The 27,869-nt window shown below is 48.1% G+C and overlaps 2 protein-coding genes and 1 long non-coding RNA gene across 4 annotated transcripts; 2 read left to right on the forward strand and 1 right to left on the reverse strand.

Annotated features, from left to right (window-relative positions):
* The first annotated feature begins 91 nt into the window (after positions 1-91).
* Positions 92-19,824, forward strand: ZER1 (zyg-11 related cell cycle regulator). The gene is made up of 16 exons (XM_032131228.1): positions 92-729; positions 4,539-4,802; positions 5,633-5,783; positions 6,075-6,511; positions 7,385-7,561; positions 8,648-8,762; positions 9,249-9,395; positions 9,637-9,810; positions 10,356-10,571; positions 11,217-11,258; positions 11,593-11,712; positions 12,152-12,267; positions 12,381-12,569; positions 13,534-13,631; positions 13,913-14,015; positions 14,980-19,824. The coding sequence occupies exons 2-16, from the start codon at positions 4,645-4,647 to the stop codon at positions 15,035-15,037; spliced, it is 2,301 nt and encodes a 766-aa protein (XP_031987119.1). The 5' UTR covers positions 92-729; positions 4,539-4,644; the 3' UTR covers positions 15,038-19,824.
* LOC116454525 lies at positions 14,063-21,306 on the reverse strand. The gene is made up of 3 exons (XR_004244128.1): positions 21,220-21,306; positions 20,636-20,700; positions 14,063-14,506 (listed from the first exon to the last, which is right to left on the reverse strand). It is a non-coding gene; the product is annotated as an uncharacterized LOC116454525 (long non-coding RNA).
* A 553-nt stretch (positions 21,307-21,859) lies between these two features.
* Positions 21,860-27,869, forward strand: ZDHHC12 (zinc finger DHHC-type palmitoyltransferase 12). 2 transcript variants are annotated; one of them, XM_032131243.1, is made up of 5 exons: positions 21,860-22,027; positions 22,354-22,490; positions 23,422-23,508; positions 24,655-24,821; positions 25,957-27,869. In XM_032131243.1, the coding sequence occupies exons 1-5, from the start codon at positions 21,943-21,945 to the stop codon at positions 26,264-26,266; spliced, it is 786 nt and encodes a 261-aa protein (XP_031987134.1). In that variant the 5' UTR covers positions 21,860-21,942; the 3' UTR covers positions 26,267-27,869. The 2 variants fall into 2 exon arrangements, with proteins under 2 accessions (XP_031987134.1, XP_031987135.1); XM_032131244.1 differs by lacking the exon at positions 23,422-23,508.

A 27,869-nucleotide genomic window follows, 5' to 3' on the forward strand; every position in this document is an offset into this window, starting at 1 on the left:
GAGGGCGTGGCCACACGGCCCCGCCCCCGCGGCGCTCGCTCTCCGCTAAGCCCCGCCCCTGCCCGGTAAGCTCCGCCCCCTCACCGCCTCAGGGCGCTCCTGGAGCCCCGCGGGCCCGCTCCCTGCCCTGTTCCTGCTCCCCGCGCCCCCCGGGACACGGCGTGGGTCCCTCCCCAGGCACCGAGCGCCAGGAGAGACCCCGCGGGCTGGAGCAGCCGGTCCCCCAAGCACTGAGGAGACTCCCGGGGTGGTCGCGCTGTCCCGGGTACGCTCTAGCCCGTGCCTATGGCAGCCGTGAGCGGGGCTCGCGGGAATGGCGCCCCTCAGTGAGGGGGCGCGGTGGGACCCTGGCTGTGCGGTGCCGGCAGCCGCGGCCCCTGAGCGAGGGACGGGCCGGGCTGCGCGCACCTTCCCGGGGAGGCCCTGCCGGGACGCCGCGGCCAAGCTCTGCCCCCCGCAGTGACGTCAGTGCCTCCGCCGCGTGGCGTCACGGCCTTGTGACGTCACGGAACGTCCCCGTCCCCGCCGGGTCCCCGCTGACCGAGCGTTCCGGCCGGGCCGGTGTTTCCGGGGAAGGACTCGGTGGCGCTTCCGGCGCGGGGGGAGGAAGTGACGGCGGGTTTGTTGACAGCGGAGGCCGCGGCGGGGGGAGCGGGCCCGAGCAGGACGCGGACCCCGGCCCGCCCCGGGGAGCCGGGACCAGCCAGGACCAGTCCCCCATGGCGCCAGGTGAGTACCGGTGCCCCCCTCCCCAGCCCGACCCGGGGGCACCGGGCCTGCCCGCCCGGGCGGGGGGAGGAACCGCCGCCCCCGGCAGTGCCGGACGGTGCCCCCGGCGCAGTCCCCATCCCCTCCCGGGGACGGCCAGGAGCAGCCGGGCCCCGCCGAGCAGGGCTCCGGGCCGCGGCAGCAGCTCCGGCGCTGCCCGGCGAGGTGACCTCTGAGTGCCTGGGGGACGAGGGAGGGCTCGCGTTCGGGGCCAGCGCTGCCCGCGGGGTTGATAGAGACCATCGCGGGCTGATGGAGCCCCAGCGACCAGGGAGCCGTGACCAAGGGCTCTAGATAGTCTTCTTGGGCAGGTGACCTGTGGAATGAAAATCCATGATGTAATTCAGTGAGCTGAAGAAGCATCTTTACTGCAGGCAGATACAAAGATGAACACATTCCCCGGCGAGTGCGAGCTGTCTCACTTACGATGTCAGTCCTGGCTGGTTGACAGGGTTGGGAGTTTGCTGGGACAGAGTGTAGCTCGATCTCCTCCTACTTCACTTTCCCTAGTGTAAGAAGGGATGGTGTGTCCCCACACAGGCAGCCATGACCCATCAATTAATAAAGTCACAGTGATTTGCAGCTGCAAGATGCCAGCTAAAGTGACAGTGCAGTTTCCCTTCAGAGTGTAACCCTGCATAGAGTGCCAAACTCTGCATTTACATTACATTTATAATTCTGAAGTCACTGTAATCAGCTCGTGGCAGTGCATATTGTTTTCCCTCTCCTTGGATGAGTCCCTGATGCTGGAAAAGTCAGCTTTGCCAATCATTTTTGTAGCAACAGCATAAACGTTACGTGGTTGGCATGGAGGCACGGTGAGTCAGGCTTGGCTCTGGGCACTGCCTGGAGAGAGGCTGGGAGAGATGATCAGTCTGAAGTCCAAGAGAGAGGATATTGGCACTGGTGGCCCCAGAAGTGCCAGGAGAGGTCCCGAGCCTCACATGCCAGTGCAGCCTGGAATGCTGTAACAATGCATATGCAGCCTGGAAATGAGCAATATTTGCAAAGAGGCTGGTGGGTCCTGGATGCTGGGAATGGGGTAAGTAGAGCTGCCTGTACTGCATCTGGTTTTGGGTCCGTGGATGGCAGGAGGTTGCTGTTACTGCACAGAGAGGGCTGGGTGCCCACAGAAAGGGCTTTTGTGCGCCTGCTCTCAAGGCTCTGAGGAACTTAATTCCTTGGGTGCACTAAGATGGAGGCAAATCTGTCAGAGAAATAACTGGAAAAAATACTGGCAGCTGAAGTTCTGGTCACTTTTCAATTCTTGCTCTTGAATTTTCAGCATCTTTCATGCATCTGTCTTTAACTCTACCAAAACCCACATGGCACCAGGTAGCTCTTTGCTGGAAAAGCACTGGTGGCCGTCACTAGGCAGCTTGATCCTGAAGCTTGTGTGAAGCTTCCTGAGGAGAACAATTAGACAAATGTTAATGATTTTTCAGCCTCTCATTTCTTTGTGTCACACGCCAAGGTTATAACTAGAGACAGTATTGCTCAGGGCAGCTATTGACACTCTTACTTCCCTCTCTGCTGCCAAGGTGTCATGTCTTCAGTCTAAGGAGGGAGAGGCCAGCTTGTGTCCTGGACAAAAGGTCACAGCAGCTGCTCAGATACCTGTAATAAATCAGGAGGATGAAAACTTTTCTGGTCTTATTTCACTGGGACAGTTTAACCATTCTTGATATTAAACTTCTGCATGGGATTGTGTTGGTGGATCACAGGGAGCTCAGAAGTTAAAGGGCAGCTGATTTCTTCAGGGCTGAGATCAACTGGCAGCATTGTGCTGGTCTCAGCAGAGAGGGAACAGAGGCTTGTCAGAGAGCCACAGGAAGGCAGTCCTTGCCCTCTGGTGCTCTGAGCTGCTTGGACAAGTCCCAAGCACTGGCCGTTTCCAGCTGCACGTGACAACAGATTGTCAATGGGAATTTGTTTTCGAGTTCTCTGGGCCTCAGTAGTAAACAGTGGAAGAACACTGGCTGCAGGGACCTCCTGTCTGATGGCACAGGGGAACTGGTAGGGACAGCAGAACATGCTTCCCAGCTGGTTCAGATCTTCCTGTCAATCTTGCCTTTCGGGAAAGATTCTCTCCAGCAACCTTCAGGCAAAATCTGCGAGAGGGACTTGTTCTGGAGGTGAGGCCGATTTATCTCCAAAGCAGACACAGGACAGCTTCCTCCCACCTGCATTCCATTTGCCAGGACCTCCCAGCCAGTGAGACAATACACTCAGTGGCCCATTTCAGTCTTCTCACCTTACTTAACTCCAAAGGAGAGAATTGTGGATTGTGGACCTCCTCCTTTATCAAAGCTGAAAACCCTCAATTTTCATTGACTGGACCACATGCACCGCAAAGGAACTATTGTGGCACTATTGAGATGTTCTTGTGACTCCCAGCTCAGCACTCTGTGACCAAAAGAGCAAGTTACACCCTTAACACCATGATTGGAGAGAGTTTAAAGTATAATTTTTATGATTGCTGAGGTTTTAGGGGTTTTTACCTCAGCATTAGCTTTTAGAGTGATTAAGCTGAGGAATGGGAGTTAAACTCTCCTCTCTTGTACTGATACCATAGGAATGAAAGAAAGAGCAGCAGAGGCTTTAGAGAAGCAGAGAGCTGGTGACACACAGGTGTCCTGCTATTTGCAGCTGCAGGATAAAGATCAGAAACGGAATATGGTTAAGGACATTTTGCAACAACTTCTCCAGCAACGGCTGCTCAGCTGTAGTGCAGAGAATAACAACTACCTCCACAGCACCAGTGTTCTCAGGGCCAGCAGGGACAGACTTATTGATAAGATAGAGGTTTTATATAATAAATAAACATTTCAACACAATTTTTTTGTGTCTGTGGAAATATGTAGAAAAGTTTTGGTTTGCTTATGTGATTTGACCCTTTGAAAGTGAAATGTAATTGTTGGTCTTCAAGCCGACTCTTCTGGTAACCCTTCAAGGCCCCAGTGAGCAAGTCTTGATACCAGAGCAGTCAGATCATTTCAAATCAGAAAACAGGGATAGCTTCCGCCAGTTGTCTGCCTCACCCATCCTTTATCCTGTTCCCAAAATGAAGAAGGGGAAAAGCACCTCGCCTTTTTCCAGTTTAGTCACTTGTACTCCTTTGTGACAGATTTGGGATCGTGAGGGTGAGCTGGATGGAGAGGTGTCCAGCACAGTCACAGTCCTTGCGTTACACTGCACTCAAATGGATCCCAGGCCAGTCCATGTGTTTCCCTCTGGCTTCTGATCCACTTCACGCTCTAGTTCAAGGACTTGCATGAAGCTTCTGGCTTGGCACTACAGAGAAACATGGAGCTTGAAAATTAAACTTGACTTGGAACGTTGGCAAAGAAAATTGCAGGCAGGAAATACAGGGCCACAGATCCCACTGGTGCCATACAAAGGATTAAGTTGACAATAAATGTTCTGCGGGTTTATCCAACCTGCTCTGAAGGAAACCAAGCAATGTGGCTTCTGCCACTTCCCTTTCTGAGGGCCTTTGTCAGCCAGATAACCCTGCAATGAGGAAGCATTTTGCTGTGTAGCCTCATTTCCAAACACAACACACTAACTCATTCCCACAGTATCCCCTTAGAGTGGGAATACCAAGGAATTAAAGGCACACTGCCAGAGAGGCCAAAGTGCTGCAGGTCCTTTTGAGGTCAGCAAGTGATGGGCTGTAAATACAACAAACATCCTGCTGGTGTGGCAGCTTCGTGGGACACTTGCAGTTGTGCTTTTCTCAATGCATCTTTTTTCCCCTCTGCTTATAGCTGTCCTGATGGCCCCATAGCTTCATCCCAGAACTTCATTTGAGGGAAGGATCTCCTGCATCAAAAGCTTCCTTCTGCTCTTCTCCTTCCCGTAATTTCCCTCAAAATGGCATCCGACAGTCCCGAGTCACTGATGACCTTGTGCACCGATTACTGCCTTCGCAACCTGGAGGGGACTCTCTGCTACCTCCTGGACAACGAAACACTCCGGCTCCATCCCGACATCTTCCTGCCAAGCGAGATCTGTGACAAACTTGTCAACGAGTACGTTTCAGGCCTGGTTTGGGAAGGAGCTGGGAGCTCAGAGAAGTGGGAGTATAGTTCTCCAAAAAGAATTATGGGGAAGAATTCATAGGGCTCTGTTTTTCCAGTTGATCATACTGGCAAATAAGGGTTTGCATGAACTTCAGAAGGAGGTGTTCCCTTTTGTACTGCAATCATTCTAATTTCTGTGGTAATCACCCTTTCCAAGTTAGTCAGAGCTCAACGAGATCCTGTTAAAAGGGAAACTAAAAGAGTAAAACCAGAGTGAAACAGTCACTGCTTCTTCCTAGAATGTCAGCGAGCAACAAAGAAGCCTTCCCATTTCCCACCACTGAAGTATTACAACACTCTCTCCAAGCAGAGAAATAAGAGCACAGAGTGCTAACAGGTGTTACATTTTAAGGCTGCTGCTCCCATAGTTTTATAAAGCAACCTGTCTCCAGGGATTTATGTAATTTGGCTGTCACAGTCTCTCTCGGCTGAACTTGTGCCCACAAAGTCTGGCAGAGAATTTTGGCCAGCTAATTTTCTGAAAAATGAAAAAAAAAAAAAAATCACATTACTAAGTTTAAACAGCTAGTGAAAAAAATCCTGGAGTCTGTGCTTGCCACACACAGAGTCTTGCACTAATCTTTGCCCAAGATTTTCCTAGGGATTGTTAGTTCTGTGCCAGAAGAGGTGGGTGACTTCCTTTACCCCAAAAGCTGATCTGGGTGATTGGGGGGGGGGTTTGCTGTGTGCTCACACCTTGGTCACATTTCCTTGTCACCAGTGCGGGTGCCAGAGCTGTGGCTGAGCCTGTGCTGTGCTAACACCATTGCCCCACACAGGTACGTGGAGCTGGTGAAGACAGACAGCATCTTTGAACCCCATGAGAGCTTCTTCACCCTCTTCTCAGACCCACGGAGCACCAGGCTAGCTCGGATCCACCTGCGGGAACACATTGTGCAGGACCAGGACCTGGAGGCCATCAGGAAGCAGGTGGTGTTGCACTGACAACTGCCACATCACATAGCAGCACTGCTGCATGGGCACCAGCTAGAATCCCAGACACACAGAGATTCCCAAGGCTCCATCCTTCACTGTCCAAGCTTTCTTTGGACTAACCTCAGCTTCTCCCTTCTCAGCTCCCAAAGCCACTGTTGGGAATGACATAGGACTGGTCAAGTTGGGTGATACATGGTCTCAGGCTGTCCCAGTGGGAGGTGTGGAGCAAACAGGGTGGGCACTTTACCTGTGAAATATCTCTAACCTTGATTTCCCTTTTTTCAGGATCTTATTGAGCTCTACCTGACTAACTGTGAGAAGCTGACAGCCAAGAGCCTGCAAACCTTGGTGAGCTTCAGCCACACACTGATCTCCCTGAGCCTCTTTGGCTGCTGCAATATCTTCTACGAGGAGGAGAACCCTGGGGGCTGTGAGGACGACTGCCTGGTGAACCCCACTCGCCAGGTCTTGGTCAAGGACTTCACTTTTGAAGGCTTCAGCCGCCTGCGCTTCCTGAACCTGGGCCGCCTGATCGAGGGGGTAAACGTGGAGACACTGCTGCGGCCCTTGGCCTCCCTTGCAGCTCTTGACCTTTCTGGGATCCAGCTGAATGATGTGGGATTCCTGACCCAGTGGAAGGACAGTCTGGTTTCCTTAGTGCTTTACAACATGGACCTTTCTGAGGAGCACATCCAAGTGATCGCACAGCTTCGCAAGCTCAGGTCAGCAGATCTGTTCTGATAGGGAAAGGTCTTTCAGGAATGGTCTTCTTGCCTGCTACCAAAGAGGCACCCACTGCTGGGTTCAGCTTATAAACCTTCCTGTGAACAGGCTCACTCATTGACTCACTGTACATAACTGACATGTCTAAAGCCAGCCTGAATTTTGCTTGTAAGAAGACACCACTTAGCAGAAACTTCCCATTGGAGAAACAAAAAACAACACACATGACCCCATCGCCCCACTTGGTGTGCAACAGGTAGAAGACACTTTAATGAGTGGGATGTTGGCTCCAGTCTTAGGCAAGAGCCAGCAAAGTCTCTCTGCCCTGTAATGGACCCCACCTGCACACGATGGCTGGTTGGTTTGTCCCACCACTCCTCTAGCAGCAAGATTTCCCCAAAGCTTAAGCATTTAAAGACCTGAAAGAAATCAGGATAATGTAATAGCCTGGGGTAGAAAAATTATAAGACTGGGGAGGCAGACAAAAACCTGTGTAACTTAATTTGTGGGATGAGGCAAGATACGTTCCTGGGGATGCACAGATCCTCTGGTGCATCTTAATCTCCAGGTAGAAATGCTCAGGTGGCTGCTGGGATGGAGTTTGGAAAAGGCAGTTTCTGAGCCTGGAGCAATTTCCTTTGTGATGTGTGGCTAGATGATTCACTGTGGTCCATTCCAAGTAGCCCTCTCCCAGATACCTGTGTGCTTTGGTTGAACACAGGGCCAGCTGCTGCTGCCAGAGCCTACAGAACCACATTCCTGTATCTTGGGAAGGAAATAATGATAAATAATAATCACACTTGGCTCTGGTAGGGAGGCAGAAGCCCCAGCTAATGCTTTCCAGGCTGTGAGATGCTCTCTATCACCTGCAGGCACCTGGATATCTCCCGAGACCATCTGTCCAGTTATTACAAGTTCAAGCTGACCCGGCGGGTTCTAAACTTGTTTGTGGAAAACCTGGTGAACCTCACTTCGCTTGACATCTCAGGGCACACCATGCTGGAGAACTGCACTATCCCCAGCATGGAGGAGAAGATGGGCCAGACAAGGTAAGGGAACAGCAATTACTGAGGTCTGTTTGGAGGGATAGATCAGTCAAAGATGAATTAAGAACAGTTCCCTCTTCTAAGTTCCCAAATTCTGTAGGTCTAATTAGTACTAAAAAGCAGGATACAACTCCTGCCAGCTTCCCCTGACAGTAAAGACTGGTGTGAGAATCAGCTGTGATTGCTGTATGCAACACATGTAAGGACTTGTAAGAGTAATAAAGAATTCATCCCATCTGCCTGCCATGCATATCATATTTCAGTTCTTTTCCACACACATTCTCCCAGGGATCTCCTGCAGGAGTTTTTTCTGAAAGGACTCCAAAGCCTTACACATTTCCTACACAAAATATTCTTACCCTTGCTGAGATGCAGACTCTTCTGACAGAACATTTATACACTGAGTCAATACAATAGCATTCATAGGAGGGCTGAGTGTTTTAGGAACTTGGAATCTAAAGGCCTGTTTTCAGATTTGACCTGGATAATGGGCAGATCAACTCTTGGAAATCCTGGTGCCCCCTCAGTAGAGGCATACCTGGAGGTCTGGTTTTCCAGATCAGCCAAGAACTCTGCCCTTCCTATAAAGCACTTACTGAACAGAAGCACAGGAATGAGACAGTACTGGCTCCTTTTCACCAGAGCTGGTAAAAATGCACTGGCTCTTGGTCAACAAGGAACATGGCAGCAAAAACAGTGTTCCTGCATGCTCACAGAAGCAGATTTAGCCTGTCTGTCACATTGCAAATACATTGGATGAGTGAAACACATCCCTTTAAGAGGAAATTTTCACCCCAGCTAGTGAATTTCCAGGACAAATTTTACCTGGGCAAGCTGCATCCTGTCTGCAGGAATTCTTACTGCTGGTTCCATTCAACACATTCACCTTTCACTCACGATCCCTGGGATGAATATTTAGAGTTATGTTCATAAGCAGCTGACTGGTATAAAATGAAGTGTAGCTTTTACTTCTCTGGGTATGAAACAGCACAGTCAGAGTGAATGGAGGGCTGACAGCCATCTTTGTGGCAGGAGACACCTGGAGAAACATGGTACCAACATGAGCAATCTCTTGTTTTTTCACCCCAGCATTGAGCCAGCAAAGAGCAGCATTGCTCCCTTCCGGGGTCTGAAACGACCACTCCAGTTCTTGGGCCTTTTTGAAACATCCCTCTGCCGCCTGACCCATATTCCAGCCTACAAGGTAAGGAGGCTGCAGGAATATTGGCAGTAGGAACTTGTTAGAAGTTGAAAGAACATGAAAATACTGGCTGCCAGTAGAGTGGAGTTCTTTGGGTCTTGGGTGTGACACCTGAGCTCTGACCTTTCAATAACTACTTCATAATGCCAGAAAGCAAGACCTGTACCCCACGTAGTTTTTATAAGGGTTGAAAAACATGCCTCTTGGAGAAAAGCATGGAGAAATCATCCTGCCTGAAGGATGTCTGTGACTACAGAAAAGGATTTAAGACAGTAGGAGTTCTACTTTTGAATAGCATCCTCCTGCCCCAAAGATGCCTTTTCTCATCCCTCTGGACTGAAAAGTGACTCAACCTCTGTCCCATCCTGGGCTGAAACTACTCTCAGGGCAGAGGGAAGGTATACCCTTCGACCTCTCAGCGTTTCCTTCTCAAGTTGGTTTTCCTCCTTTATAATTTCTCCCCTGACTCTTTTTGCTCCTCCACGCCAGGTGAGTGGAGACAAGAACGAAGAGCAAGTCCTGAATGCTATTGAGGCTTACACTGAGCACCGGCCGGAAATCACTTCCCGGGCCATCAACCTGCTTTTCGACATTGCCCGCATCGAGCGCTGCAGCCAGCTGCTGAGAGCCCTCCAGGTAAGCCTTGGCTTCACCCTGACAAGGGGAATTTTACACTTCCAGTCCTTTTTTCCACCCTGGGACACTGTATCAGGCCATTCCAGAGAAACTTCCTGTAGCGCAGTGCAACTGGGTACCTTCATTTCCTAAGCACGTTCCTGCAATGCCTGGGCCACACATTCCTTGTGGGCTTCTAACAGTCGCTCCAAGAATTAGCAGCGAGTCTGTGGCACTAAAGCTCCCTGTTGCTTCTCTGCAGCTGGTGATCACAGCCCTCAAGTGCCACAAGGATGACAAAAACATCCAGGTGACGGGCAGCGCGGCACTGTTCTACTTGACCAACTCCGAGTACCGCATGGAGCAGAGCGTGAAGCTGCGGCGCCAGGTCATCCAGGTGGTGCTGAACGGCATGGAGTCCTACCAGGAGGTCACAGTAAGAGCAGCCCAGGCTCCTTTGGTTCCCATAGTCCTCTTTCCCTGGTGTCAGCATTTGGGTTTCCTCTGCCTGCAGGGAGTTAAACAAGGCAGAGGAGTTACTGCCCAGGTCTGCTCCTGGCCTCCACTCAGCAATGAGGATTCGATGCAAGGTGCTCCTTTTTATCCATGGACAGTGGTCAAAGGGTGTATGTGACACACAGACACCCAGCACTGACTGTGAGGTGAAATTGTGGGTAAAGGGGGTATTGAGTCAATGGAAAGAAACATCTCAAATCTCTGTACTGGACATCAGCTGTGTAGAGAGCCCAGAGGCAGCGAGGAACTGGCTCGGAAAGCAATGGGCCCTGGGTAATTGGGTGGCCTTATGAGGCTGGGGTGACAGTCATGAAGCATGGCTAAAGTACAGCACTAGATCAGAGGGTAACAGAAATCTCAATCAGGCAAGAAGATGGTTTCAATACCAAGCAGCAAGGAAACATGAGGTGGCGGGGTCTGTGATTTTGTAGCCACTTGGCCCATGTTTGCTTCCTTTTGACCCAGGTACAGCGGAACTGCTGCCTGACACTGTGTAACTTCAGCATTCCCGAGGAGCTGGAGTTCCAGTACCGCCGAGTGAACGAGCTGCTGCTGAACATTCTCAACCAGAGCCGGCAGGACGAGTCCATCCAGCGCATCGCTGTACACCTCTGCAATGCCCTGGTCTGCCAGGTGGACAACGACCACAAAGAAGCTGTGGGCAAGATGGGGTTTGTCATGGTTGGTATGGTCCCAAGGTGTCTACTTATCCATAACCCAGGCTGGTACAATTCCCTTGCAGCTGTCCATGAGATGCCTCCAGCCATGATCCAACCTCTCAATATCACTGGAGGGAACCAGCGTCCCTGCTGACCTCTCCTGGAACCTACCCCTTTACTGGCTTACCAACACTGGAAGTTATGATCACAGAGACAGGCTGGTGTGAGGGCAGAAAGGCACTGTAACCTTACACCTGACCTCACCACATCGGGTTATTTCCAGATCTGGTGCCACCTTGTGACTGGCTCCTCCTTCTCCCCAAGTTTGCATCAGCTTCCCAACTCAATCCATATCCCTCATCTTTTCCACGAACTGCAGAGGCTGTTGTTTTGGTGCAGTTATGCCACATCCCAGACCTTGTCATACAGATGAAAACTGACTCAACTGCAAACTCAACATCTCAGGGACTGTGGCATAGTTCAGCTCTGTGAATACTTGCAACTTGGAACATAACCCAGTCCCACTGGTTTAGAGAAAGAGATACCAAGTAGGTTCTCTGCAAAAGATCAAAATTGGCCATAACTGCTGTGATACTACAGGGCTGGTTAAGTTTTAGCTCCATGACTTTTGAACTGTTTTTCACTCTTCCTCTTTCTTTGTCCACAGACAATGCTAAAGTTGATTCAGAAGAAGTTGGCTGATAAAACGGTGAGTGTTTCCCAAAAAAACCATATACATAGAGTATTTTTTCTTCAGTCTGACTTAGGCATGGAGATCAGCCCAGACTGCCAGCTCAGCTTCTCTAACAAACACAAGACATCTCAGCTGACACTGTAGAATTTCTTGTCCCGGGGTGAGGGCAGGGGAATGTGACAAGGAAGCAAAAATATTAAACAAAAAACCCACTTACTGACAAGTTGTAAGTGAACAAGGTTTTCTTACCTCTGAAGTCATCTAGGGTGATGCCAGAGAGGAAACAGGTGATTGGTTTGCACCAGGCTCCTGCATTAGCATAGCTCTGATTCTGTCCCTTTCCCTATAGTGTGATCAGGTGATGGAGTTCTCCTGGAGTGCCCTCTGGAACATCACTGATGAGACCCCAGATAACTGCGAGATGTTCCTTAACTACAGTGGCATGAAACTGTTCTTGGAGTGCTTGAAAGTAAGTGTCTGTCTCTGGAGAGATGCTGACAGGAGCAGTGGAGATGCAGGTGCCTGGGCAGCATCCCTGGCTCTACTCCTCTCCAAGCATTACTTCCTACATTGCACAAACAGGAAAGTAAAAGCTCGTGCAAGTTCTTCTTTCTCACATCATTCCACCCAGCCAGTAGAACAGAGAAACTTACAGTGAACACATCTTCCCCTTTCCCCATCTTTGCTCAGCCCCCTCAAGCAGAGCAGCAGTGCACAGTGGGCCTGGTTTTGATCCTCTCTTTTCGCACATACCTTTAGCACCATTTGGCACCTGCCAAGGAGCCATTGCTGACTACCCAAAATTACTGAGCTTGTCTAGATGCACTGTACAGCCTTTTCCCAGGGCTGCTTGTTCTCAGCATCACCACAGTCCTACCTGTGCATAACCCTGTTCCTTGCCTGGCCAGGAGTTCCCAGAGAAACAGGAGCTACACCGCAACATGCTGGGCCTCCTGGGCAATGTGGCAGAGGTGAAGGAGCTCCGCCCACAGCTCATGACCTCCCAGTTCATCAGTGTGTTCAGGTGAGTGCCTGGCTGGCGACCAGCTGGGCTCTGATCTCGTCTCCTGAACCACCTGGAGACTTGTGAATCTTTCCTGCATCAGCAGCTCTAAGTGATCTCTTCTCTCTTGGCAGCAACCTCCTGGAGAGCAAAGCTGATGGGATTGAGGTGTCTTATAATGCCTGTGGAGTGCTCTCCCATATCATGTTTGATGGTCCAGAGGCCTGGGGGATCTGTGAGCCTCACAGAGAGGAGGTTGTGAAGAGGATGTGGGCAGCCATCCAGAGCTGGGATATCAACTCCAGGAGAAATATCAATTACAGGTGAGGAATGGAAAAGTTTGGCCCACTCACCCAGGAGCCAGGATTGTCATAGGAATGAAACACCAACAGAGAGAAAGGAAGAGAGAGAGCCCAGTATGAAGACTCTGTTCAGAGTGAAGGAGAAACATCCTCAGGGACATACTCTTTAGTGAGGGTTTTACATCTTCCTTTGAAACATGTTACATAAGATGCTGAAATTAGACACCTTACATGACAATTCCTATGGGAGAAGTTTGGCAGCCCAGCAGAATTTCTCCTGTATGTTTCTGCTGAAATTGAGTAGCTCAGGAAAACCATGATCTGTCTGGGACTGCCGGAGCATTTTCCTCTGATACTGCTGTCCTTTGCAGTCTGTCCTTTTAAGTCTGTTTGCTTCCCAAAGTCACATGCTTTCACTCGTCTCTGGGGCATATTTAGACACTTAGAAATCCCTTCAAAGGCTAATACAACTGCTGGAATCCTCTAAACCCCTTCCTGTAGGAGGGTATCAGGTACTCAGAATTCCCTTAGTGCTTGGCAGGGATCCAGAACTGGCATTCCAGTGCCTGTTTACAGTATAGACAGTGTAGTATTGTTGTCAGAGGAAACATAGCAACCCTTGCACATGTGCAGCCAGCTTTGCCTGGGTATGGTTTGGCTTTGTCCCTCCTCAAACTCATCCAGTGCTGCTGGATCTCAACTCTTGTGAGGAAATGCCTAATGGAGGATGGAAATCAGTTCCTGGGCTCAGTTGCCTTCATTGCAGCTATTTCTCTGGGGAGCGTGTGCTGAAGTGGTGGGGTCTGTAATCCTGCCAGCACTGCCCTGGGACACAGACTTAGCCTTGGTGCCAAAATCTTTGACGTGCCAATGGATTTACTGCTGTGGTACGTATGAGCAGAGAGTTTGTATTGCTGTGAGTGGCAAAGGTGCTGAAAGAATTAGCTCTCAGATTTTTAACAACTTCTGTAATATTTCTGTGCAGGTCATTTGAACCAATCCTTCGACTTCTTCCACAAGGGATCTCCCCAGTCAGCCAGCACTGGGCCACCTGGGCACTCTATAACCTGGTCTCTGTCTACCGTAAGTTCTCTTTTTGAAATCATATTCCCTGCACTGTGGAAGTTGAGGGAGTGGACCTGAGGCTGTCAGCAGAAAAAGCCTTCCCAGATAAACGATGTAGGTAGAGAAAACCTTCTTTGAATGATTCAGAAATGTCCAGGCAGCACAGCCAAACAAAGGTAATTAGACTTGGTGTGTAGGAAATTCCTTCACTGTCCTGATCCTTCTCCTTCCTCTCCTGGCACCCTTTGTACCACTGTTGTGAGGGTTCACAAGGACCTGCTTTATTCATTTCTCTGCAGCTGACAAGTACTGCCCACTGCTGATCAAAGAAGGTGGAATTCCTCTCCTGAAGGACATGATTAAAATGGCCTCAGCACGACAAGAGACCAAGGAAATGGCCCGGTAGGACACCAGTGCACAAAACTCACAAACTCTCATTTTACCCTTAGTTTAGTTTTTAATTCTTCCACGTGAAGAGGAAGCAAAGCAAGGCCTGTAGTGATGTGTATGAGAGGTATGAAGTGAACACAGGAGAAGCAGAGGAAAAAGAGGATGAAAACAGAAGACTAGAGATGTTTATAGGTGGTCAGTACACACAGATCATTACCAGGCAACTGGGTTGTAGATTGGCTTGTTGAGCAAGGGAGCCACATGGCTAATTGCAGTTCTTAAGCCAATATCACTTTTCCCTGTACTTGGGTGGGCTCCCTGTCTTCAGAATCATACTGGCCTGTCACTGAAGTGCCAACTGCACAGTTAAAATGAGAGCATTTTTCAGAAGGTAGAGTCCATCACCCTCGCAATGACACCTTTCTTTGGAGTCATCCTTTCAGAGCTGTAAAAGCCAGCTGCAGTTTCTGATCATTGGCAAAGTGAGAGCTGTAATTTCATACCTGCAGAATGAATAGAAGAGAGAGGTAGAGATCAGGGAATACGTACCTGGTGAGTGGGCAGCAGGTATTCCCACAGCTGAAGGGCTGCTAAATGCTGCAGGGGAGTGGAGCCTGCAGAAGACAGTCACAGTCACACACAGTGCGTGGGATGCGACAGGCGACAGCACAGTGAAGGACAAACATTTGTATTCATGGGTTTCCTGGTAGGATTTAAAGGCATCCAAGGTTTTGAATATGGGGGTGATGAATGTGCACTATTGAATGAATATGCACTGGATGTGCACTACCATAACTTGACATTCCAAACTGGTTTGTGGAGTTTACTGGTTTTGACACAGTTTGTGTCTCAGATACAAACAGGACACAGTTACACAGAAATCAACTCTGGAACAGTTCTTACCTTACTGTCTCACAGCTGAGATGCAATAAGCTTTAAACTAAACCGTCTCTCCTTGTCCTTGTTTTATCCATAGGAAAGTTATAGAGCACTGCAGTAACTTTAAGGAGGAGAACATGGACACTTCCAGATAGAGGCAATCACCCAATGCCTCTTGCCAGCACTGTATCCAGCTTCTCTCTAACTCACTGTACATAGGGAGGACTCTTTCTTACCAACTCGCCCGTTGGAAGGAAACTTTATGTGTGTGTGTGAGACCCTCAGTAGATGAAGGTGAATAGGGGAGGGGGGAGGGACTTTTTGCACAACAAAATGCTTTCCTTAACTTAGTGGACTTTTTTGTTATGAAGTTTCAGGTTGAAGTTCCGTGTGTATGATTTCTGTATAAAAAGAAAACAAAAAACAAAGACAACTACATTATGTATCTTTTAACCTTTTTATTTTAGACCACACAGAGAGCCTCAAATGACCATGAGCTTGAAGACCTAGTTGTGTGATCACTAGTGTGACATGTCTATTTCCTACTTTTTAGAAAATTCCCTTTTGCTGTACTGCATGAGGTCCTGAGATGTCTGCAAGAACACCAGTCCTGAATCAGCACTGGCTGCTCAGTGGGGTGACAGGCAGTGATGAGTTATTTATTTGGTTAGAGAGGTTGGGGGACAAGAGAGACAGACCAAAAGAACTGACCTTTTAGTGAGATGTATAAATGGAGAAACTAGAGAAGACCTTTCAAGCTAATTCACTCCTTTAAGGGCTTTTTAATAGAAGGCTCACATTAATGGAAGCACTGCTAATTCTGTGTGGGTCATTTGGAAGTAAGACATTCCCAATAAATTCAAGAGGTCTGTTTTGTCCCCATTGGCAGTACAGTAGGATCTGCCAGCCCACCCAGCCTCAGAAGGTATGGGGTGACCAGTAAAACCAGTTACACGTTCTTGGCCACACAGCTTCTCTCTCAAAGGGAGCCTGTTCAGCAAGGCACAAGGTTTGTTCACAAAGGGCTACACACCTGCATTCCAGTCCTTCACCACCTTTTTTAGTTGTGTTCTATTTTGTGGGGAAGGGCTACAAAGCCAATCAGAGTATTTCCCTCTGCATAATGTACTCTGCTAGGCCCTAGTCCAGAGCAGCTGTACCCCCTTGTGCAAGTCCCAGGAAGAGACTGGAGCTGTTCTGCTCTCTCAGTGTCATCACAAGGTGTGCTCAGTAGCATCATAATCTCCCTTCACAGGAAGCTCACTGCAGCACAACTGCTGGAGTTGGAGGTGGGGAGTCTCCAGCCAGTCCCAGGAAATAGCACCTTTTGTTCCACCCCAACATCTTCCCCTTTTTCTTGGAAGCAGAAGGCCCTATTTCTATCTGACTCCCAGAAGCACTTAGCAGTGCAGTCCCACTCCCATCAGCAGCATTACTCCAGTCTGTGTGACACAGGTGAGAGTCCTGCTGAGCTCGTCTTCACCTGTAACCTGGAATGGCTCAAGAAGCTGAAGGCCAAGGCTTGCCTCACAGCCAGGCACTCAACAGCACAGCTGTCCATATCGTAGCCCACTGCTCACCACAGTTCTTTGACAATTCACAAATCTTCCCTTAGAAGGGATTCAGAAAAGATTTTGTGCCTGGTAGAGGGCAGATGAGCCCATGGCCATGCAGGCTGGGACACTTCAGGCCTCAGAGCACAGTAACTCGCTGCTCTCTTCCCTCGTACACTTTGCTCTCGGATTTGAGTCGCTGCTATGAGGCTCTGCTAATGCACAGAGTTCATGTCGTCCTTGTGAACATGTTAGAGACGGATCCTTGATCCACAAACTGACACTTTAACTGACAGAACACAACTGCCTGGAGAGGTTTACTTTTACTGCCAATACGGTGTTATTCAATGTCTTTTTTTTTTTCTTTTTAACCATACGTCATTTGTTTTGGTATTGTGAGATCTGTACTTTTTTCTTTTAAGTATTTTTCAAACTTATATATATTTTTGTGTCACTTTTAAATTGTTTTCATAAGATTTGAAAAACTTGACAAATTATACTTTTTTGCAGTCATTTGAAATGTATTTTTCTCTCTCACTTATTCCTGTTTCCCAAGAATTTGTGTCCCTATGAGCTTTGAGATAGGGAAGCTTATTTCAAGATCTGTTTTCTGTGTAACATTTGCTAATCTTCCTTCTAGATGCAAAACTAAGAGGGGCTGCAAATACAGCCTTGGTTGTTAGGGGAGTCAGGCTTTGTTCTTTAATTCCCCATTTAGTGCTGTTGTCCTTGGGAAGTTGTTTCATGTGGCAGTGCCACTCACCGTGTCTGCTTCCTTTCCAATGCCCATGTAGTGAAAGCTCCTGCCACTAAAATCTTTAACCACCTGACAAAAAGCACTCAAGATTTTGACTGTGTTGGCAAGGTGGGAGTAGAGCAGAAGGGGCCACATCACAGATGTGAGGTATCAGAAACCCTTGTCCCCAGAAAGCAGCTGCTATGCTGGGGAGACAGTGGAGCTGAGGAACTCCCATCTCAGCTGGAGCAGATCCCAGCCTCTCACTGCAATCCAAGCCAAGCAGCTGGGCTCTACTCTGAGATTTTGGCACAACTACATCAAGGCTAGTGAACAACCAATGACTTGGTTTTATCTGCCTTGAGGCCCCAAAGGTTTGGGTTTTCCAAACCAGTGCTTCCACAAGTTGAGCAGTTACTGGAGTCTCACCTGCTGCATCCCAGACTAACAAGATCTACACTGCATCAAAGCTGTTTCACACTGTAAAGGTGTTTCACACCTCTGTCCTCACTGCTCACAGACCCTCAGCAAGCTGTACCTCAGCCTGAACCAGGATAAAAAGATTTCAATTTCCCAGCAATAAGGAGATGAATGGAACAAGGCCAGGCTGCCAGAAAAGCTCAGCTTGCTGAAATCTGTCACCAATCCCAGGGGAAAGAGGGAACTGTAACCAGGCTGTTGCAGAAAGCCTCACATAAGATTTTGAGTCAGGCCACCAGCAAAGTAAATGCCTGAGGCAGCACATTAAAAGGAATAACATCTCTGTTAGAGTAACATGAGCTTTGCCTACAAGCTTTAGTGTCTTCAAGATTTTGTGAGCTGAAAAATAACATTTTCCCTTCAGTAAGGAGCAAAGAGGGAAAAGTATCCTCTGAGCACAATCCAAGAATTCCTGTAACTGGAAGTTTGAAACTAGTTTGGGCCTCAGTTTCCCTAACTGAAACAACAGGCATAATGCATGACCTGCAAAGCACTTTTTGGTGGCAAGGATTTAACTGGTGCCATAGATCAGAGCTGAGGACAGAACAGGCCTGCAGATACTGTATCAATGCTCTGCAAAGGAGGGGAGGGCAAAGTGGCAGATTTTTTATGACGGTTTAATGTAAAAGGGGAAGTTGGATACCCTGAAATGCATCCCTCAGGCCTTCCAGCTTTGCTGGATCAAAGGAACAAGCCAGGAAACTTCAACTCCACAGAAAATTATACAGCCAGTGACCAGCCCTGCTCAGAAAACCAGAATGGGGTTCTATTTTTCAAATGAAAATCCAGCTGGAGAGAAGTTCATAGCGTGTAAGGATATTGCAGAGGGGCTCCTTGTGCTCAGTAGCTGTTGGCCCACTCAGACTCTTCATGTTTTCACTACTACATTTCCTTTAATATTCCAAAGCTTGGCAAACAAAGCATGAATGCAACTCAGTAGCTCCCTGCAGAGACTGTGCCAACAAAGGAACCCTCTACCTGAACTGTGCGTGGTTTCCTTCCTGGCTGGAGGCTGCCCTGTCCTTCAGTGGCCCTTTTCAGTGACCCAGCAGTGCTAGGTGCCCATGTTCTCTGGAGCAGATAAGAGCAAATTGGTGAGCAACTTCCCACCAGTGCTTCCATTTTACAAGATCTGTGGGAGGAATTGCTCATAAGGATTGGCATCTACTTGGATGGTGTTTTACACCCAGCAGCACCAGACTTTCTCATCTAGACCAAGCCAAGAAAGTTTAGCACTGATATTTGTGGCAATCAGAACACTGCAGATAATTCATCTGCACCATGGCTGCTATTTCCCTGCACCTTCCTACTGAAATTATTCTCTTCAGCACTGAATCCTACCCAGCTTGTCACCGTGGCTGGGCTTCTGCTGCTGTCACTCTGGTCTCTGCAAAAGATGAGTGGGAAGAAAAGTCTTGGAGCTGTGAGTCAATTCCCTCTCATTACCTGAAGAAGGCAATTAATTTCCAGTAGGGCAAGAGCTAGAGGGCACTGCAGTCAGGCACTATCCATAGAAAAGACATTTCCTTGAGACTGTTTAGGGAGGAGTCTGCCACAGCTCAGGTGTTAGAGGACAACTTGTGCTGGAAAAACAGAATTAAAAGTAGGGAAACAGCTGGTCTCCACAACAACCATGTGTGTGAAGCACAGAGGGCAGTAGTCATCAGGAATGGATGAAAAGCAACATGGGGGCTGAAGGAGAAGAGAGCACTTAAGGAAATGAGGGAGATATTCTGCTGAACTGAAACACTTCTGCTTTAGCAGACTGTTTTGATTTCACATAATTGTCACTGATTCTCTCTGTAACTCTTTTCTTGTTTTAAAAAAGGTTTTTAAGCTAACTAAATATGTATTTCCTTGTTTTGCAATGAAAATACCCTCAGTTATAATGAGCAAGTGTCTCCTTTTACTCTGTCCATGGACCTGCCTGATGCTGAGGCCTGGTTCAAATGTTTGTACCTGGTGAAACTGAGCAAAAAAATCAAAATGCACAACTGTTGCTTCCTTAAAATTCTGAATGAATTAACTTTTCTGTTGTATCCGTTGGATACCTGCTGTGTATTAAACCTAGCGCTCAAGAGTGTCTTCTTCCTTTGTTCTGTGAATGTGGTTTATTTAGGTACATTACTGGTCCACTGGCTGTCACATATTTAATTAAAAATGAAAGGAGCTACCACATGTTGATGATGCCATTCAGTGCCTTTGCCTTTCATCACTCCAAAAGATACAATACTGCTTGTCAGCAGAAAAAAGCTGTGGAGGAAGAGAGCACTATTAGGAAATTGTGCAAGAGGAGAAAAAAATCCTCCTGTGCAAGAGGAGAAAAAATATTTGAGTGCCAAGATTGCTCTGAACTCAGTAATGTATCTGCAGGTCACACTCCACAGCCTGGGCTTTGTAAGGGGCAGGATCTGAGCACTTAAGAAAAGCCAATCTGCTTTAAGGCCAGTGTGACTTTCTTCTTAAGACCCTGGTCCTGGAAGGGCTCAGTGCCAGTTAATTCAGTGGTCACTGAGGAGTCTAAAGGAGCAAGGTGAACAGGATGGGACGAGCATTTGTATGAAATGGAACTGCCTGTGAGAACATGCCCTGTTGTACAGAGAGATACCTCAGCCTTCCAGCAGCACGGGGTCCCTAGCTGGAATGCCATAGGAAGCAAGATATTCCGCTCAGAAACTTGCTAGTAGAGACTTTCTGGAACTGAGCCTAATTTCAACCAGTCACTGAGGCTGAAACCCTTGAGAAAGATATAAACTCTGATCTCTGCAAGACTGGTTTCAAAGCTGAAGGAGAAGATAAAAAGAGTAACATGCACCAATTTGTTTTAATCACAAAGAGAGTTAAGAATACATTCCTTAGGAAAGATTATTCTAGAACATCAAAATGTTTCTACTTTCAGGTGAATAATATTATTACTACCCAAATTTCTTTCATTAAGCTTTAAAATTTACACCTCTCTGTGAAGAAGGAAAGACACTACCTACCTTTTTTCAAGCACCAGTACAGGCTGAGGTGTCTGAGGAAAGAGAGCCATAGGCTTTGCATTTACCTAGAATTAAAAAAAAAAACAAAACCAAGAGGGTTTGAATGATTGCTGGAAATCTAGTATACAATTTTTATTAACATTTCAACCCAGCTGTCTCAGGTAAACCATTTAAGCACACAACCAGGTGCTTTCCTGGCATCAGCAGGTGGACTTATGCGAAGAGACTAAAATAATCAATTTGTGGGCAAACAATACCAAGAAATCAACTACTTGTCAGGTGCTGGAGGGTAAACTTATAAAGAATATGATACTTCTCTCCAAACTTTTATTGGGAAAGAAGGTTACAAAAGCAGCAAGGTATATCTATGTTAAAACTGAAAGGAGTTAAAAGAGAAAGCACTGATTTTGGAACTTTTACAGACCTGTGATGACATTCATCTCCCTTAGACACTCAGAGTGTAAACAGATATGTGCTGTAGTCACCTTGGCTTTTTTTATTGTTAGCAAGAGAGAAAAACGCATCTCAGGTGCAATTCAATTGCTTTTAGGTGTCTGTTCCAGCTGAGAAGAATTTATACACACCTGCTTCCCTCGGCAGCCCTCGGGGGAGTTCAGCGACCTCACCCAGCCAGGAGCCTCTTGACTGCAGACATCCCAACCAGATCAAATCCCTCCTCGAGTTGTGTCAGACATTCTCCACGTTCTGTTTGGTTAACGGGGCCGTGTAGCTGCTTCCAGCCAGGCACAGCCTCTCTGCGGTTCTTCCCGGGGGATGGAAACCCACCCATGGAATAACCACGTAGGCGAGAGCAGAGTTAACGCAGTGCAGCGCCTCGGGAACCGCCTCGAGGAGCCTTTGAACGGCATCTGCTGCCTGATCCATCACTGCCAGACCCTTCCATGCTCCGTGCACCCAGCAGTGTCTGCCCCGGTGTAACGGAGGCTCTGGACAGGTTGCCCAGCCCTGCGCTCCAGAGCCCGGGGCGAGGGAGGGAGGACACACGGGAAGGGCTCAGGGAAAAAACACTCCTCGGGGAAAGGCCCCGCAGGGCCGACTCGCAGGGCACAACAAAGCCGGGGCGCTGTGGGGGACGAAAGGAGCCGGGTGACCCCGGTTCACGGCGTGTGCCGAGCCCGAGACAGCAGAACCGCGCCTGGAAGCGAAGCGAGTCGCACATCCCCGCGGAGCCTCCCCCGCAGGGCCGGGCAGCCTTGGCCCCGCCTCGGGGCGCTGCCCGTGTCCCGTCCGGCCCTGCCACCGCTGCCCGGAGGCCTTCCGGGCTCCGCCGGTGAAGCCGGCCGGCGATGGGCCCCGGCGGGCGCTGGGTGCGGGCGGCACACACAGCCCTCAGCGCGGCCGTGGCGCTCGGGCTCCTCCTGCACCGCACGGGTGAGGCGGGGAGGGGGCGGCCGGGGCCGGGCCGGGGCCGCTCCGCCCCCGGGGCAGGCGGAGGATGGGGATCGCGGCCGGGCCGGGCGGCCCCTGCGGGACACGGGCGATCCGCGCCCGGCCGCGGCCCGGGGGTGCCCCGAGGGCTGGGGGGGTCTGGGGAGCCCTTTCTCAGCCTCTCCTCTCTCGCCCCGCGCTCTTTCTCCGCCTGGTCTTTCCCCGTTTGCTCTTCATAGATTTGGGACCCTTTTGCTGAGGCCAGAGAGAAAAATCCCAGATTCTTCACAAGGAGCTGCTGCTCTCTATCTTTTTTGGGTACCTTTCAGATCTGCACAAGCAAGAGGAGCGCGGGGAGCTGCTGCAGCCGCTGATCTTCGTTTTGCTGGTTTTATGCTCGGTCCTGCTGTACTTCAAGGTGTCTCTCATGGATCCGGGTTTTGTTAAGCCTGAAGAGGAAGTGAAGGTAAATCCCTTCATGAATAGAACAAAGTGGAGTAGCTGTAAAGTCCATAGGCTTTTCTACTTTTTCCACTCTGGTAGATAAGAGCAGTCTGACACAGTTTCTGTTGTGATGGCATGAAGGACACATGCACACACCGTTGGAGATGAGGACAGACTGTCTCACACTGGTATTTTGTAATAGCAGTAGGGTTTACAGGCTTTAAATGTGCCTTTCACACCACACTGCCCTTGTACGTGACTGTGCCATTTGAGCCCAAGTCCTCTCCTAGAGCAGGGGCTGCAATGCCCTGTGGAATGTATACATGACCTATTTTATGATAACCACTGATAAGTGGTACAAGTGCAAAAAAAAGCCCCGAACTGAAGGGCAGGCTTGGCAGACAGTGCTCTCTGCAACTCTATTTATTGAACTCTTTATAGATTTGTTGCCCTCTCAGAGGACACGTCCCCAAACAAGTTACAGTGAAGTAAATGGAGATGCAAAGTTTCAGTAACTGATAGTTAAGTTTGAGGTTCACTGCCTTACAGACTGTGTAGGACAATAGCATTATCAATCTTAGTCATCCATCATTAATGTCAGTGTTGGCTGTGTATGACCAAGTAGCACTGCTCGTACTGAAAAGACATTGTTACTGTGTTGAGAAGTGAAGTGTAACCTTGGTTTTGTCCCAGAGTGTATCTTGTCCACAGTTATTTCTGCCTCTGTGCAAACATTCTTTGGAGGGTTACAGTAACTTTTTCTCTCTCACTGTACCATAACTGTCTGCAGCTTCTGTAGGAATTCTAAGGAATTATTTTCTTTAACCTTCCTAATGATAGAGATAACAAGCACTGTGTAACTGTCAAGTAAAAGGATGCAGCAGGATGGCTCAGTCATGCCGAGACAGCAGCCCAGGAACTCTCCTCAGTCCCTCCCTTTCTCTTTTTTGTAGGAAAGTGAGGATAAAGGACAAGGTGTGGTGATCCCTCAGATTCCAGGTGACATTAAGCTGCGGCGCTGTGGTTACTGCCTGGTGAAGGTGGGCATCCAGAACACGCTGGAAGAGGAAGGGATGAGTGATTTGAAAGCTTATATTGTTGTTCAGCTGCTGTTGCTGGTGTTTTTCTCGTCTGTCATTGCTGCTCAGAGGAGGCAGGGCAGATTGTGTAGCTACACAAGTAGTAGTGATAGACACTGGCACATAGGCCAGTTTTCCAAGGCTGAAACAAGTTCCTGCTGGCTTATAGAAACAAGAATCTTTTTTTGCCACGGGAAGATTGTATTCCATATTCTTATTGCCATGTCAGCCAGACCTTGCAGTACTGTCAAAGAAGTTATTTTGAAAATACCTTCATAGTCAGAAAGGCAGCTGAGTGTGACATGTGGGAACTGCTCATTGCTGTGAACTTGTTCAGAGGCCTTAAAACAACAAAACATTGGCCTGAATGATAAAAGACACCATGAAGAAAAAATTACAGCAATGAAATTAGCTCTTAAAACAGTTTGCCTAAAGCCTAGAAAGGCTTGGTTTCAGAGTGATCCTTATCAGTTTAATGAAATTAAGCATTACCCCAGCTTCCATAAATTCCTGAAGAGTATTTATCAGGAGGAATGAGCTTATTGCAAGAGGAAAAGCTGGCAAAGCATTTATACACTGCAGGGGACAAATCCTAGGAAGCACTACTTTTCTCAGCCAGGTCTTTCACCTTCTCTGTGCCTGGCAGTTGAGCTGTTTTCTGTGCAAGTATCTTGTACTCACATAGAGGCACTTCTCTGTGCATCCCCAAAAAACATCCCATCCCTGCCCACTCTGTTTGATAGTAGTGGTCCTAGTTTTTCACCTCAATGCTGTGCTCATGCTTTCCTGACTACACTGATTGGCTTTGTCTCCCTCCTTGGCACACTGGACTTCCTGTAATAGGTAGATAATAAAGAAAATGTGTAGATAAGAGGAGTGTGGGAGAGTCACTTAATTTGATTCCCATCCATTGGGGTCTTGACCAGGAGAATCACAATCCCTTTGATTTGTCTTAGCAATATTGATGTGTTGTTGTCTCACAAGGGAGTGTTTTAGGGACAGTATTGTGGAGAAAGACAGATTTGCATGATGTTCTCTTCTACCAAACAGGAGTGGGACAGCCATGAACTATAGCCAGTTTATTCTTTTTCTGATTGTGTTTTGCAGCAACCCATGCGAGCCAGGCACTGCCAGCTGTGCCAGCACTGCGTGCGGCGCTACGACCATCACTGCCCCTGGCTTGAGAACTGTGTAGGAGAAAGGAATCACCCCCTCTTCATAGTCTACTTGAGCGTGCAGCTTGTGGTTCTGCTGTGGGGAGGTCATGTTGCTTGGTAAGGCTGGGAGATGGCATTTGGACCTCTGAGATTGCTGAAAGTTGTGGTGCTCCTCAGGCTGGCAGAGAACATAGCAGTGGTTGGACTGGCTTTGGACCCTCTCTTGCATCCTGGAGCCCCCTAATCTTGAGCAGAATCTGATAATTTGGATTTCATTGTTCATTTTGCTTCAGTCACTGTAACATGATCTTTGTTTACACATTCAAGTGCTGGAAACTCCAACAGGGTTCCAGCTGTTCAAGAGAGGAGTTAACCCAGGCTGATTGTGTCTCACAGCTGTCAGGGGAACCAGCATCTTCTAAACTTAGATTCCAATCCCTATGGCGCACTCTCTCAGGACTTCATAGTATATTAACTCTCTGTAGTAGAGGATTATCAGCAGCTCATTAGTTATGAATCAAACTTAAATGTGTCATCAGGTTTGTTTAGTTTATGAAACCTGGGGACCTGGGGGTACTTGTTGGCAGCCGATTGAACGTGAGCCAGCAGTGTGCCCAGGTGGCCAAGAAGGCCAGTGGCACCTGGCTTGGATCAGGAAGAGTGTGACCAGCAGGACCAGGGAGGTCATTCTTCCCCTGTACTCGGCACTGGTGAGGCCACACCTCGAGTGCTGTGTCCAGTTCTGGGCCCCTCAGTTCGGGAAGGACGTGGAGATGCTCAAACTCATCCGGAGGAGGGCAACAAGGCTGGTGAGGGCCTTGGAACACAAGCCCAATGAGGAACAGCTGAGGGAGCTGGGATTGTTTAGCCTGGAGAAAAGGAGACTCAGGAGTGACCTTATCACTCTCTACAACTCCCTGAAAGGTGGCTGTAGCCAGGTGGGGTTGGTATCTTTCTCCAGGCAGCAGCTTACAGAACGAGAGGACACAGTCTTAAGCTGCGCCAAGGGAAATACAGGTTGGATATTAGGAAAAAGTTTTTCATGTAAAGAGTGGTGAAGTACTGGAATTGTCTGCCCAGGGGGGTGGTGGAATCACCATCCCTGAATGTGTTTAAGAAAAGATTGGATGTGGCACTCAGTGCCATGGTTTAGTTGAGGTGTTAGGGCATGGGTTGGGCTCAATGATCTTAGAGGTCTCTTCCAACCTGGTGATTCTGTGAACTGCAGATTTATTTCTGTTTGAATTGAAAGGTCAGGCCTCTACTTTGAACAATCTCGGGAGTGGCTGCAGCACAACATTTTCCTCCTTGTGTGCTTCCTTCTGATATTCATATTCACCATTATGGTCCTGCTGCTGCTTGTTTCCCACCTGTACCTGATCTCATGCAACACCACGACCTGGGAGTTCATGTCACACCACCGCATCTCCTACCTGCGGCACTCTGAGCTGGAGAACCCCTTTGACCAAGGGATAATCCACAATCTCTGGAGATTCTTCTGTTCACGCCACCTCACTGCATGGGAGAAAATCTATTTTCACAAGAACAGTGAGCCTGTCTAGTCCCAGTGTGCCAACACACCTGGCAGGTTGCTGGGTAAAGCTTTGCTAATGCAATGGCTGCTGTTTCCTTGCACTGAACTTTTATACATCATGGACTAGGCAGCCTGCTCCACAACCTGTTCATCTGCAAATTACATTTCAAGGAGAGTCAGCGTTATTTTTAAAATATAAATAACACTGTTAAAAGCAAGAATCCAGCCAGCAGAGCTGATTTTCAGACTGAGCAAAGTATCTCTAAATCTGTTTCCTTTTGTTAAGTGCATTCACATCTCTCCAGAAGAAATGCAAGATTAGTGTGAGTATTCGTGTTCACTTCTCTTCTCCAAGGTCTCCCTCGCTTTTTGCTGCTAGGGAACAGCAGCAATTACAGATAAAACCAGCCAGGACCAGTGTAATTCCTGTGGCCTTTTTTCAGCCTAGTTCTGACTGTGAGAACTGCAGTAGCATCAGGCATGTAAGAGAAATATTTGAGTAAACATTTAGAGAGTCAAAAGCAAATTTTATTTTGTCCACATGCCTCAACTTAATGCTTTCCACAAAGACTTAAGGCTTAATACTGTTAATGTTCATGAGAAAGAGCTGTAAGACACCCAGTTAAGCTTATGAGATAATTAACCTGTACTTCGTGATGCCCTGAGTAGCTTCCTCACAGCTTTTTAACTTGATGGTGCTGCTAACAATTCACTGTTTTGAATCAAGTCAGTGAAGAATGATACCATCACTTTTCTTTGGACAGAAAAGTAATCCTTGGCTACTGAGTTATTTCTGCATTGTGCTCAGGCCTTTGCTGTAGCTCAGGAGAGAAGCAGTAGCAGAGGTGGGTACCTCATGCCTAACTCGAGTAACACTTTAATAAAAGAATACAATTTCAATGCAAGAGGAAAGCTGCCAGGTCCTGGTTGATTAACTGAGATGAGAGATGCTGACAGCTTTCAGGACAGCAGCAAGATGACCTGTTTTCCATTGAAATAAAAGGTCATACTTCAGATTTCCATGGGGAACTAAAAGGAAGTTTGGGATGACTGATCTTAGCTTTAAAACAAAAAAGGCTGTGGTGTGAATTTTAGTCCTGACCATTTTCTGTTAAAACCAAACAAAACAAGAAAAACCAGTGCAACAAAATTAGTTAAAATTATCTTGTGCCTTAATTTTCTTGGCTCAGGAATTAACACCAACTCAGAAGCACTCAGGGTTTAAAGCTGATGAACACTCATGAAAAGACAGTGTAGTTAACACCACAGCACAACAGTCCAAAAGCAGTTTAAGTGCAGCAAAAGATCCCTTTTTTGACCAGCTCCAGAGTTTGTAATCTGCAGAGTTTGGTTTGTTCAGGGTAGAAGCTCTATCAGAGGGATATCAGAACACTAAGGATTGTTTTTGTAACACTGCTACACTGTTCAGAAGGATTCTGCTGTTTGCTTGTGTTGCTGTGGTACCTGCTAAAGTGTGGATCATGTGTCACATTGCAGTTCCTGGTTTTTCAGGTATCAGTCAAGTGAAAGTTCATCAGCAAGTACAACAGCTCAAAGCAGTTTTGCTCTGTTTGGTATTTCTTTAAAATGCACCTGGGTGTTAATTTATCTTTTTTTTTTTTTTACTCAAC

This window comes from Corvus moneduloides, chromosome 21 (assembly GCF_009650955.1).
Source record: "Corvus moneduloides isolate bCorMon1 chromosome 21, bCorMon1.pri, whole genome shotgun sequence".
Taxonomy (NCBI): Eukaryota; Metazoa; Chordata; class Aves; order Passeriformes; family Corvidae; genus Corvus; species Corvus moneduloides.